General features: G+C 53.7%; 1 protein-coding gene across 31 annotated transcripts in view; it reads left to right on the top strand.

The window, feature by feature from the left end:
* PCBP3 (poly(rC) binding protein 3) overlaps positions 1-13940 on the top strand; it is a 286502-nt gene that overhangs the window by 238255 nt on the left and 34307 nt on the right. For 20 of the 31 annotated variants that reach the window (XM_070071744.2, XM_089330446.1, XM_070071737.2 and 17 more), the window contains one exon: positions 13197-13351. In XM_070071744.2, the coding sequence (XP_069927845.1) occupies positions 13197-13351 (155 nt within the window). Of the gene's footprint in view, positions 1-2452; positions 2578-10709; positions 10923-13196; positions 13352-13940 lie in introns of those variants that run through there. The other 11 variants (XM_070071748.2, XM_070071746.2, XM_070071747.2 and 8 more) reach the window with 2 other exon arrangements.

Raw genomic sequence — 13940 nt, 5'->3', positions numbered from 1 at the left:
ATTGTAAAATAAGGACACCCCACACATGTGACCCCTTGTGCATGCAGCCAGTTCCCTTTCTGTTTCTGTACTGCGCTGTGATGCAACTGGGGACCAGTGCCATGTTGTGTGGAGCCTCCAGCCACCAGGCCCATGAGCCAAAAAGCCTCACTTATTTATGACAGGCCAGCCTGGGAAGTTTTGTTACAGCAACACCAAGACAGAGTGTGCCCTCTGCCCTCACTTGGGCAGGGGTTTGGGGAGGGCATTAGATGATTGTAGTAGGACCAAGTAGGGTCAGGGGCTCTCCAACAGGCCCTGAGGCGATGGGTGGGTGGAGTGAGGAGCTGACTGAGGGGCAGATGAGGCCTGGGGCACTCGGCCAGAGCCTTGTTCCCGGACTGACTTACAAGGAGGGGAAAGGGACACAAGCGTTTCAGAAGGGGAATGGTCCACGTGGTTCTGAAACCGACTTGCCTCAGCCACGTGTTCCAGGAAAGAATGCCATGGGACGGTGTCCAGTGGGGCCACAGAGAGTGGTTTTCTTTACTATCTTTTTTTTTTTTAAAGATTTATTTATTTATTTAAAAGGCAGTGTTAGAGAGAGGGAGAGGCAGAGAGAGAGAGAGATCTTCTACCAGCTAGTTCACTCCCCACATGGCCACAATGGCTAGGACTGGACTAGGCCAAACCCAGAAGCCAGGAGCTTCATCTGGGTCTCCCACTTGGACACAGGGGTCCAAGCACTTGAGCACCCTCTGCTGCTTTCCTAGGCTTATTAGCAGGGAAGCAGATCAGAAGTGCCGCAGCTGGGGCACCAACCAGTCACTCTGGGGCACCCATATGGGTGACGACTTAACCCTCTGTGCCTCACACTGGCCCCCGAGGTTTTTTTATGTTCAGTTTTTTTAAATCATGAATAGGTATTGAGTTGTGTTAAATGCTTTTCTGCCCGTGCTGAAGAGGACCGCACAGTTTTTCTTCTGTAGTGTAGAATAGTAGATTACAGTGATCGAGTTTTAAATACTGGAAAGACGATTAAAATGTTGCATTCTTTTTATGCTGCTGAGTTCTGTTTGTGTGGGGGCGGGGAGAGGCTGCATGCAGTGGTTCAGTCCGCTGAGTACTCATCATCTCAGTGTTTCGTATTTTGGTGATGCTGTCACAGTAGTCACTGTGTTGTGCAGGATGTTCTGTATGGAAACATCGGACTCTAGCCAACACCTCCCCATCTCCTCTCCACCCGCCCTCGGCCCTGCCAACCACCATTCTGCACGCAGCTTCTGTGAATCAGACTTTGTTGGATTCACATAGAAGTGAGATCATGCAGTGGATCTATTTGGGCCTCATTTATTAGACTTAATATCCTCTAGGTTCATTCAGGTTGTTACAAATGACAGGATTTCATTCTTTTTATGGCTGAATAATGTTCCATTATGTGCATGTAAACACATTTTCCTTATCCCTTTATCCGTTGGTGCACACTCAAGTTCATTCAGTCTGAGCTTTTGTCGATAGTGCTGCAGTGAACATGGGCGTGCAGGCGTCTCTTCAGCACACTGGCTCCGTTCTGCAGGGCGCACACCAGAAGTGGAGTTACTGCCTCCCACGGTGATTCTGTGTTTAACTGTCTGAGGAACCACTACACTGTTTTCCTTTTTTAGATTTTATTTATTTATTTGAGAGGCAGAATTACAGAGAGAGGAAGAGACAGACAGAAAGGTCTTCTATTCGCTGGTTCACTCCCCAGATGGCCACAACAGCCAGAGCTGGGCCATCTGAAGCAGGAGCCAGGAGCTTTCCAGGTCTCCAAGGTAGGTGCACGGACCCAAGCACTGGGACCATCCTCTACTGCTTTCCCAGACTGTAAGTAGAGAGCTGGGTCAGAAGAGGATCAGAGGGGACAAGAACTGGTGCCCATATGCGATTCTGGCGCCACAGGCGGAGGCCCAGCCCACGGCAGCACAGTGCTGTGCCCCGCTGCACTGTTTTCTGCAATGGCTGTTCCAACAGTCATTCTCACCAACAGTGTGCAAGCAATGCCTTTTCTCCACATCCCTGCCAGCACTTGTATCTTCCAGCGTTTTTATAATAGCCATTCTAATAGGCGTGCTGCAGTGTTAATTTCCATTTGCCCAATGATGAATGCTGTTCACCATTCAAATATCTTCCTTTGAGGGATATCTATTTATATAGTCTTTACCCATTTTTAAATCCAGCTTTATTTTCCTCCTGTTGAGCTATTGGAGTCCCTTCTATGTTTTGAATGTTAACCACACACCCAGAGTAAGGCTTACAGATAGTTTCTCCCATATCCTCAGTTTTTTTCTTCTCTGTTTCATTTGCCGTGTAGAAGCTTTTTAATTGGTTGTAACCCCATTTGTCTATTTCTGCTTTTGTGGCTTGTGCTTTTAGGTCAGATTAAAAAAAAGTCACTGGCCACACCAACGTCATTGAGGTTCTCCCATGTTTTCTTCTAGTAGATTCACAGTTGCAGTTCAGGACGTCTAAGTCTTTAATCGCTTCTGAGTCCGTTTCTGTCCCTGCTCTGAGGTTGGTGTCCAGCGCCATCTGCTGAAGAGGAGCGCCTGCCCCAAGGTGTGTTCTGAGCAGTGCGGTTGCTCTGTGGACAGCGTGTGATTGGTTGTGTTTTTCTTTTTTTTTTTTTTTAACTTTTATTTAATGAATATAAATTTCCAAAGTACGAATTATGGATTACCATGGCTTCCCCCCCCATACCGTCCCTCCCACCCACAACCCTCCCCTTTCCCACTCCCTCTCCCCTTCCATTCACATCAAGATTCATTTTCGATTATCTTAATATACAGAAGATCAGCTTAGTATACATTAAGTAAGGATTTCAACAGTTTGCTCCCACACAGAAACATAAAGTGAAAAATAATAGATGATTTTTTTTAAATGATGATGAAATCAGATCAGACCTATTGTCATGTTTAATCCCAGTGAGAGTCAAGTTGGGAGTTGATAATTTCTTTTTTTTTTTTTTTTTTTTACAGAGGATCAGTTTAGTATGCATTAAGTAAAGATTTCAACAGTTTGCACCCCCATAGAAACACAAAGTGAAATATATTGTTTGAGTACTCGTTATAGCATTAAATCTCAATGCACAGCACATTAAGGACAGAGATCCTACATGAGGAGTAAGTGCACAGTGACTCCTGTTGTTGACTTTACCAATTGACACTCCTGTCTATGGCATCAGTAATCTCCCTATGCTCCAGTCATGAGTTTCCAAGGCTATGGAAGCCCTCTGAGTTCTCCGATTCTTATCTTGTTTAGACAAGGTCATAGTCAAAGTGGAGGTTCTCTCCTCCCTTCAGAGAAAGGTACCTCCTTCTTTGAAGACCTGTTCTTTCCACTGAGATCTCACTCACAGAGATCTTTTGCCAGAGTGTCTTGGCTTTCCATGCCTGAAATACTCTCATGGGCTTTTCAGCCAGATCCGAATGCCTTTAGGGCTGATTCTGAGGCCAGAGTGCTATTTAGGACATCTGCCATTCTATGAGTCTGCTGAGTATCTCACTTCCCATGTTGGATCACTCTCCCCTTTATTTATTCTATCGGTTAGTGTTCGGGTCATGTTTTTCTAATTCACTCTGCTAACCTCTGTTTTTCCATTGTTCCCTACTAGGCCATTGATATGAAATTATGTTGTTAGGACTTCAGTCTGCCATTTCCTGTCAGTCCTCTCTATTTCTGATTCCTCTGAGTTTGATTAATGATGTTTTTGAGTGTGTCTCTGTACAGTTTGGTTATTTTTAGTGGTTGCTCTGGGTATTCCATTACATATACACATACATAGCATCAATTCTGCTGCTGTCAGCATTTGCTAGTCTGAGGGAAGGACAGAAACCTTACCTCCCTTTAGAATTCTTCATCCTCTCCCATTGATAGTATAATTGTTTAAATATTTCTGGAACTGGCGTTGTGGTGCAATGGGTAAAATTGCTGCCTGCCGGGCCAGCGCCGCGGCTCACTAGGCTAATCCTCTGCCTTGCGGCGCCGGCACACCGGGTTCTAGTCCCGGTTGGGGCGCCGGATTCTGTCCCGGTTGCCCCTCTTCCAGGCCAGCTCTCTGCTGTGGCCAGGGAGTGCAGTGGAGGATGGCCCAAGTGCTTGGGCCCTGCACCCCATGGGAGACCAGGAAAAGCACCTGGCTCCTGGCTCCTGCCATCGGATCAGCGCGGTGCGCCGGCCGCAGCGCGCCGGCCGTGGCGGCCATTGGAGGGTGAACCAACGGCAAAGGAAGACCTTTCTCTCTGTCTCTCTCTCTCACTGTCCACTCTGCCTGTCAAAAATAAATAAATAAATAAATAAAATAAAAATAAAAATAAAAAAAATTGCTGCCTGCCATGCTGGCATTCCATATGGGCTCCAGTTCAAGTCCCAGCTGTTCTACTTCTGACCTGGATCCCTGCTAATGCACCCAGGAAGGTAGCAGAAGAGGCCCAAGTCCTTGGGTCCCTGCACCCATGTGGGAGACATGGATAAATCATAAATCTTCTGGATCCTGGCTTTGGCCTGGCCCAGCCCTGGCTGTTGTTGCCATTTAGGGAGTGAACCAATGGATAGAAGATTCTCTCTCTCTCTCTCTCTCTCTCTCTCTCTCTGTCTTTCCCCCCTCTCTTTCTATATAATTCTGCCTTTCAAATAAATGTTTTAAATATTTCTTTTTTCCCTTTTTAAAATTTATTTATTTATTTGAAAGTCAGAGAGAGGGAGAGACAGAGAGAGAGAGAGAGAGAGATCTTCCATCCACTGATTCGCTCCCCAGAAGGCTGCAATGACCAGGGCTGGGCCAGCCAGGCTGAAGCCAGGAGCCAGGAGCTTCTTTCAGATCTCCCATATGGGTCAGGGGCCCAAGCACTTGGACCATCCTCTATTGCTTTTCCAGGCCACCATAGGGAACTGGATCAGAACTGGAGCAGCCGAGACACAAACCAGTTGCCCATATGGGATGCTGGTGTTGCAGACGGCAGCTTCACCCACTACACCACTCCGCCAGCCCCTTAAATATTTCTTAAACATACAATTCACATCAGAGTGCCGTAGCTTTTACTTCAGCCATTCTAGACAATTCAGAAAACTCGGGAGTAGAATGCGTGTCTGTTGCGTTCACTCGCATTTTTGCTTCCAGCATCTTGCTTCTCAGCAGTCCAGGGTTCCTTCTTTCTCATTTCATTTCGGCCCAGAGAACTTCCTTGAGATGCTTTCCAAGGGCTGGGCTGCTGGAGACTCATTCTCGGGAGCGCCTCCGTGCCCTTCCTCCCTGGATGTAGGGTTCTGCCTCATGGCCCTTTCCTTTCAGCGTGAGAGCCCGGGGCCCTCGCCAGCCTCCGTGGTCTATGCGGAGAAGCCCACCGTCACTGAGTTGTTCTCCTCCCCTGGCTGCTTTCAGAATTTTTTTCTTTAGCTTTTTAGTTGTTTTGCTATGACACATAGTTACAGATTTCTTGGGGTTTATCCTGCTAGGGGGTTTTCGATCTGTAGGCTTATACCTTTTGCCAAATTTGGGAAATTTTGGCCATTATTTCTTCAAGTACTTCCTCTCCCTACCAGCAGACACAGGGGTGCACTTGCTCAGGGCATCAGATGGTCAGCCTCAAGCAGGAGTGCTCAGAGGAGCACTCTACGTGTGACAGGCAAGTTCCCTGAGGACATGCCTCCCTGAGAAGCCCCCCATTGGCCGGGGCTTTCGCAGCAAGGGTTGCAGGGCAGAGGGGTGTGCAGGATGCAGGCAGAGCAGGAAGGCCCTTCAGGCGTGGGGTGTGCATTGACATAGGTTGTGGGCTCACGAGTCTGACTCCAGGGTGGTGGTCTGGCCCCCTCTGAGCAAGGTGCCGTGAGAAGCCTGTTCCTGCGACACCCTCTGGAAGCAATCCCTTCCCGCGCTGCCCTCTTCCTCACAGCCCTGTCCCCTTGCCCTGTTCTTGGTAACATGAGCGTTGCACCTCCCGTCACAGCCATGGCCTGAGGCTCCTCGCCTGCTTCCTGTCTTCCAGGTCGGGTAACTTCCGTTCTGTCCCACAATTCCCTGCTTCTTTCCTCTCCTGTGCTTCCCAGTTCTGTGACTGCCATTTGGGTTTCTGTCTCCTGCTTTAGTTGAGTGAGAATTTTCGGCTTCTCTGCTGAGAAACCATCTTTTTTTTCCTCATTTGTGATGGCTGCCGTGAACTCGGTCAGATAATTCCAGGATCTCTCACGGTGGTGTTGACGTCTTCCACTTGGTGTGAGATCTGCGTTCTCGGTGTGACAGGTGCCTTTCTGTTGAAACCTGGGCACTTTGAGTCATGAGAGTGTTTTGGCTGACCTTTCCCCTACTGCTCCTCAGGGAGGGGCGTTGTTGCCTCCTCTTGACACACACAGGTGGGGGGGGGGGTGCGCCGTGTTGCTGGTGAGAGGGGGAATTGCTGGATAAGGCTCTCACGGGGCCCCCTGCTGCTCACAGCCTTGGAGGGACAGGTCTGCCTCACAGCTGCTCTCCACGTGGCTCCCACTGACACCTGCAGAGAAGCCCTGCCCCCTACCCAGCCTTCTCCGCCACCACGGGCGTGTGGTTGGGTGTCCCTACGGTCCGGAGGGAGGGTCCAGGCTCTCCCTTGGCCTTGCTCTCTGGATGGGGTGCCGTTTCTCCTTCTTGCCTGGATGGAGCAGAGCAGCTGTAGTCTGAAAGCCACAGTCTTGATGGGCTGTCCCTGTCCAGATTCTTTGGCCAGAGAGTGGACTCCTAGTGGGGCTGTTTTGGCTATGCCTGTTGGCCTTTCCAGTTGCCACCTTCTTCACCTCCAAGTCTGAGAAATGCAAATCAAGAAGAAAGCCCAGGGCCGGCGCCGCGGCTCACTAGGCTAATCCTCCGCCTAGCGGCGCCGGCACACCGGGTTCTAGTCCCGGTCGGGGCGCCGGATTCTGTCCCGGTTGCCCCTCTTCCAGGCCAGCCCTCTGCTGTGGCTAGGGAGTGCAGTGGAGGATGGCCCAGGTGCTTGGGCCCTGCACCCCATGGGAGACCAGGAAAAGCACCTGGCTCCTGGCTCCTGCCATCGGATCAGCGCGGTGCGCCGGCCGCAGCGCGCCGGCCGTGGCGGCCATTGGAGGGTGAACCAACGGCAAAGGAAGACCTTTCTCTCTGTCTCTCTCTCTCACTGTCCACTCTGCCTGTCAAAAATAAAAAAAAAAAAAAAAAAAAAAAAAGAAGAAAGCCCAGAGAATTCACCAGTGTGTTATTTCTTGAGCCCCTGGCCCCTCGCCGGTCTGCCCGCCCTAAACATTTCCGTCTCCCTGTGTTTGCTGTTTACATAACATCCAGGCTTCTTTGGTTGCTTTAGGAGGAGGAATTGGAAAGCGCACCTCTGCCCTAGTTCCCAGAAGCAGAAGCCTGGCCCCTCCTTGTCAGTGGGCACTGAGAGCACAGGTGCAGGGGTTGTCTGGCCCTGAGACTCGTTCAGCCACATGCCTTGGGCAAAGCCTTTTCCCTCCCAGGTCTCCCATCTGTGAAACTGGGGTAGGGGCTGTGTGCTCAGACCTACAGAGTGAAAGGAGGGAACGGGCCCCGCCTGCAGCAGAGGGGACCCCGTGGGCAGGCAGCTCTCTGACGCCTCGTCTTTCAGATGGGCATGTCTGAGGGGTTGCCAGTGGACGCATCACCATTCAGCATGCATGTTGGCGTGACTATACGCCCTTTTCTTTATTTCGTTTGAGAGATTTTCTTCTGCAGAGGCAGTTCCTGGCTTAAAGGTTACAAACAGCTTTTTCAGCTGGTGCGCTTGGCCAGGTCACCCTCCGTCATGGCTGCACTGTCTGGACTCTTTCCAGTCTTCCAGAGAGCCGTAGCCTCGTAACGCCTAACCCTCTTTGAGTGCCACTCTTCTCTGAGGGTGTCCAGCACCAGCCCCAGGCAAGAGCACTGAGATGGGGCCTGGTTTTGTATAATCCATATCTCCGTCTCCCCAGCAAGCGCCTGGGCTGGTGCTTCACAGAAGAACCGTTTAGCCTTGGGGCAGGCGTCCACACTCCAGGCACTAGTGTCCCCACGGCAGGGGCATGTCCCTGGTGTTCTTGCTGGAAGGGCACTCAAGCTTGTGGAGATTTCATCTGGACATGGGCTTACGATCCCCCCAAGCTCCTCCCAACCTGGCATTAGAGAACAAACACTGGGAATCCTTGGGGAGCTTTTATAAGCAGAGGTAGCACTGGAGCCTACTTTTGCCCTAAGAGGAGTGGAGACGCTCCAGCCGGCCCTTCTCCACCCTGTGGCAACACTTTGCACCCTGCCGTGGGTCCCTGTGTTGAGTCTGGGCTTCAGGACCCCTCACCTCCAGCTCCAGTGCGTGGCTCACACCAAGGCAGCCAGCATCCTTCCTCCGCACATTACGGACTTGACCTGGGCCTGTCCCAACCTGGACAGGAGGTACAAGACGTGAGCCGTTGCAGCCGCCACGTTCCCCAGGCTCCTCTGCCACAGGAGGGGGTGGAACAGATGCATCCAGAGAGGCGGGGTGTGGGGAGGGCTTCTGTCCCCAGTTCTTGCTGTTCCTGTACCACAGCTGTGCCCGCCAGCTGGGTACACGGCACATCTCTTAGAGTGGCTGAAGTGAAAGGGCCTGACTATACCCAAGCCAGAGTGTGTGTGGAGAAGCTAGAACCCTTGTGCACTGCTGACAGGAAAGTAAAATAATCCAGCCACTGCAAGGTGTTCGGCAGTTTCTCAAGAAGCTCAACAAATGCCGGCCAGTGAGCCGCCTGTTCGACCCCTAGCGTCTGCCGTGGCAGGTGGCGGCGTCCCCTCAAGAATGGTGTGTGCTGCTCCAGCTCTGCCACACTGGAGCAGTGCAGCTGCTCTTCAGTGACGGATCAGAAAGAGCTGTGGGTTCTGCGTGTGTAGCAGAATGCGACTCGATGATTAAAAGAATGAGCGGTTGGTGCGCTCAGCACAGACCCGTCTTCCAGGTGTGCCGAGTGAAGGCGCCATGCACAAGCACAGGTTCGGCTTCCTGGAAGCAGCCCCTGAGGCAGACCTGACCTGCAGTGAGCACTCAGGAGCACCCTGGGAGGAGGGGAGCAGGTGTGGTGGCGTGGCAGGCCCGGCAGGCCCACAGGGAGAGGGATGAGGCAGGTCCTCGTGGCTGGGGCAGTCTGCAGGGCCCTGCCCTGCCGTGGATGCTGACCTCAGGGGGTCTGTGCCTCAGGCCCTTTGCCCTGACTCTTTCCCCTGCCTGGGAGTTGTCCCCAGGCCTCCCAAACAGCATGGAGCCCTCAGGAGCCCTTGCTGGGCCTGCCCCTGGAGCCACGGTGCCCCACTGCTCCCCTCTGTCGGCTTCCTTCCCCCAGCCTCGTTCTCTTTGCCACTTTCCCCACTGACTGTTACAGGCGCTAACTCAGGCTGTGCTGTGAGACGGTTGCTGAGTCAGAGGTGGGCAGGCAGTTCTGGGGACGGAGGTGGGGAGAGTGGGCCTTCCAGGGTACAGGAAAGGGGTGGGGCGTGTGGAGACCCTGTGTGGGGTTCCACTCAGGGCCTGCGGCAGTGGGGCAGCGATGCAGACTTGGGCAGGACTCAAGAGAGCCAGGGAAGAGGTTTCTTGCACCCAGGAGGTCCGTGTTGCTGGAGGAGCACTCCCTGCTGCTGTGGAGTGGGATTGGGTGTGGTTGGGAAAGGGGCTATAGCTGCACTGTTGGGATTTGTTAAGGATGGGATCCGTGAGAGCCGGGAGCCATGGGGGCCTGAGGTCAGACACAACTCAGGTGGGTCACAGTTAGGACACAGGAGTCCCTGTGGCTGCACAGAGTGAATAAATAAGTAAATTTAAAATAAATAAGCAAAAAAAATCTTCCAGGGTGGGCCCAGGCTGCTGCCCGGGAGTCCATCCACAGGACGCATGCTGGGCTGAGGCAAGTCTGGCTAGTGTCCCCGCACAGCTGCATTTAAGTCATGGACAGCACAAGATCCCAGCAAGTGCAGACCAGGAACCCCAGCCCCTGTAGGGCGACCACACCTGTTTCTCCTCTCCCTCTCGTCCAGTGAATTAAAAATTTATCAACTCCCTCGCACAGAAGAGAGGGAAGTCAGGGCTGTGAGGTCTGCCAGCTCCTAGAGCGGCAGGGCCAGGGTGGGTGGGTTACAGGAGGGGCTGTGTTGTGATACATCGCACCATGGCCTCTGCTTCCTGCTGGACTCCTTCTGGCGGCCACTTTCACCCTTTGTTCCTTGGTAGCCCACAGAGCTGCCCCTCGGACTGTAGATACATGGTCAGTGTGAGCTGGGAGGGAGCAGCAGCTGCCCCCTGGGCACTCCCAGGGTCTCAGTGGAGGAACAGCAGCCCCAGGGCCCGTCAGGGACAGGTCTTCTTCACCCTGCATCTGTCAAGAGGTCTGCCCCTCTGGGAGTGAGGCAGTGGCCTCGCCCACCGTGCAGGGCTGCTGCTCATCCCCCCAGTCCACGGGTGCCTCCCTCTCCCTCTGCCTGCTGAGCAGACAGGCACTGGCCTGTGTGACTGATGGCTGCTGACAGCCTGCAGCCTGAGAGCCCCTGGCAGGAGCTGACCCACTTTCCTTGCTGGGCTGGAAACATTTACATAACAGACGCCCAGGGCCCTGCTGTCCCCCTGACAGAGCTGTTTCTAATTAGAAAGGAGGCACACAGCCACTGGCTGGCTGCAGTCCGGTCCAGTTCACGGGAGCGGGTGAATCTGCCTCAGCAGAACCCGGATCTTGGCTCAGGATTGGCTGGGCTTGCTGCAGGGCGCCTGTGAGGCACAGGAGGGGTTTGCCTGGTGCCACTACCTCCTCGGAGCTGCGTGTGCGCTCTCTGCTGTCTCCAGCCAGCCCTCTTCTGAGGCTGCGTGGGCAGTGCATGGGCTCGGGCGTGTGGGCAGGAGTGCTTGTTCCCGTGCCACTGTGTGTGTTGTGTGTTCAGCACTGGTGGGTGGCTGGTGAGTTCGTAGTTCTGACGTAAGTAGCTGCAGTAGTGGTGTTGGGTGGTGAGGAGAAAAAGCACTGGTGTGTAACGCACCCTATAAAATGGGCGATTCAAATCCTTGCTAGTTATTCACCCAGTGCCGTTTCATTATAGTTAGAAGCTAACAGCTTTCATTGTTGAAGTTACCTGAAACACATTTTTAAACTACAGATGACTAATACTTGGTGTTTTTATTTTTTTTTAAAGGATTATTTATTTGAAAGGCAGAGTTATGGGGCGGGGGCAGAGAGAATCTTCCATCCACTGGTTCACCCCCGAAATGGCCACAACAGCCAGAGCTGGGGCCATCTGGAGTCAGGAGCCAGAAGCTTCCTCTGGGTCTCCCATGTGGGTGCAGGGGCCCAAGTGCCTGGGCCATCTGCTCCTGCTTCCCCAGGCACATTAGCAGGGAGTTGGATCGGAAGTGGAGCAGGACTGGAACCGGCATCCCGACACTGTAGGCTGCGGCTTCACCGGCTGTGCCACAGTGCTGGTGCCATGGTGTCTCACTGATGCATCAGTGTTTTGTGGCTTCCTTCCGGGGACTCCTGGTCTCCAGTGTGCTGTCACACACGTGTCTCCTTACACACATTGCCAAGGGCATGCACCCTGTTCCTGAGCTCTCTCGTGTTTTCCTTTCAGCAAATTGTAAGCAGAAATATTTTGATGGTCTTTTTGCCACTTTTAACCTATAGTCTCCCCCGAGTGTGGCGTAGCTGCTCGTCTGTCCAGGAGAAGTCAGAGGTAGTGCCCTGGCAGCCCGACGTGGGGAGGGGCACACGCCAGCGTCAGGGCTTTGTTCTGCAGCACTCTGCTAGGCAGCCACGCGTGTGGTGTGATGCTTCACTTAGGGAGGCCTCCATGGGATTGTGTGGGAGGAGTGTGGCCCGTGGTTCCCTGAGAGGAACCTCCAACGCCCCGCAGCTCTGTCCACCTCTCAGGTGCACACCTGGTTAGGCATGTGCCGCTCCCAGAGCCCTGTGGTACTCCCTGCCCAGTGGCTCCTCCTGCCCCTCCCCCAATTCTGGGCCTCACATGGAACCGAATTCCTGGACAACACTGCACCCTCCCCTAAGCCAGCCCCTCCTCTGTCCTCAAAGAGGCACCTTGTTGTCCGTGACCTTCAGGTCTCCAAGTGCCCGGGGGCTGCTCATGTCCTTGTCTGTCTCCAGCTGCATGCCAGGCTGTGGCTCTCCAGGCCACACACTTGCACTTCTGAAGAGCTGTGTGAACACTGCTCCGCCCAGGGGATCCTGCTGCCCTCAGGGCAGGCCCTGCAGCCCCTGCATTCCCAAGGACATCGCCAGATGCACCCCACTCCTTGCTGGCCCGCACTTCTCTCTAATCCTTGCTGCCATTCTCTCTCTCTCTCTCTCTCTCTCTCTCTCTCTCTCTCTCTCTCCTGTTCCTCCAGGGCTCCAGGCCCTCCCACCAGCCCCAGAGGGAGAACCTGGCTCCTCCCTGAGAAGGGCCCCGCCTGGATACAGGAGTGGAGCCCTGCCGGGGTGGGGGGGTGGCAGCTCGTCACCCTGAGGGCCCCAGGCCTGGGCTGTCACAGTGATCATTTCACTTTCCCACAGGTTAATTCAGCTTTGCCGCCAGTAATTATTCTTTGTGTGAAAATCACGACGTGGAGCCTTAATGCTGGCCCATGGGCTAAGCACTGAGTGAGCACCCACGGAAGTGTGTGATTGCCACAGACCTCTGCTGCGCACTGTGTAGTGTGGAAGGCAGCGTCCGCTGGCTTGTAGAGGGGTGTGCACGGGCAGCAGCCCCATGGGTAGAGCTGAGTCCACGTGGCAGGTGGCCCCAGATGGAGGGGTCTGGGTACTTGTGCTCTGCTGGCCTAAGGGGAAAAGCAGGGCCTTCTGGTGTCCCAGGAGCCCCGATGGTTCAGAGAAATGGGCAGAGCTAGAGGACAGGATCAGGCCCGTGCAGTGGGGAGAGGTGCTCCCTGAGGCTTCATGGGGCTGGCTGCTTTCACTCTAGCTCCTGAGAGGTACTCCTGTAACGGGGCAGCTCCCTGCATGCCTGGAAACTGAGCGACCTAGGGGTTAACCACCTGAGGCTGGGATCCCACTGGGTGGACTATCCCAAGGCCCATCCTTGAACTACCAAGTGCCCATGCTCCCCGCAGATAAAGCCTCGTCACGCTGTCGCACCCCCACCTGGAGGCCAGGGAGTTCCCTGGGTGTGCATGGGCCATGGACGATCCTTGGGTAGCAGCTGCTGTGCCTTCTCTTTCCAGGTGACGCCATCTGGGCCCCATCCATCCTTGCTCACAGCACCCTCGGCACCGTAAGTCACCACCCCCAGCTGCACCTTGGGAGAAAGATGGAGTCCAAGGTCTCGGAAGGTGGCCTGAACGTGACCCTGACAATCCGCCTGCTGATGCACGGGAAGGTAACAGAACAGCAGAGGTGTTGCTCTTGCCCTCCAGGGAGGGAGGAGCCCATACCCAAGCTGAGAGCCTGGCTGGGAGTAACTGCTGCTGCTGCTGGTTTTTTGTTTTTTTTTTTTTTTCCTTTTTTTTTTAAGATTTACTTATTTGAAAGTTAGAGTTGCACAGAGAGAAAAGGAGAGGCAGAGAGAGAGAGGTCTTTCATCCACTGGTTCACTCCCCAATTGGCCTTGACAGCCAGGCTGTGCCGATCTGAAGCCAGGAGCCAGGAGCTTCTTCCAGGCCTCCCACATGGATGCAAGGGCCCAAGGACTTGGGCCATCTTCCACTGCTTTCCCAGGCCATAGAAGAGAGCTGGATCACAAGTGGAGCAGCCGGGACTCAAACCGGTGCCCATATGGGATGCTGGCACTGCAAGCAGCGGTTTTACGTGCTAGGCCACAGCACCAGCCCCTGCTTCTTGTTTTAAGTAATCTCACACTTACAAAGCAGCTGATGTACAGTCCAAATGACACTTTTCCTGGAGCCATTCGAGACTAAGCGGAGGCCCTGTCTCCGACTGTCCTGTACCTGCATGTGTGTTTTCTACAT

The sequence above is a fragment of the Oryctolagus cuniculus genome, chromosome 4 (genome assembly GCF_051225735.1).
Source record: "Oryctolagus cuniculus isolate XC-2025 breed Fujian yellow rabbit chromosome 4, ASM5122573v1, whole genome shotgun sequence".
Lineage (NCBI taxonomy): Eukaryota > Metazoa > Chordata > Mammalia > Lagomorpha > Leporidae > Oryctolagus > Oryctolagus cuniculus.
The sequence above is the reverse complement of the archived record's forward strand: the minus strand, read 5'-3'. Positions and strand labels throughout refer to the sequence as shown.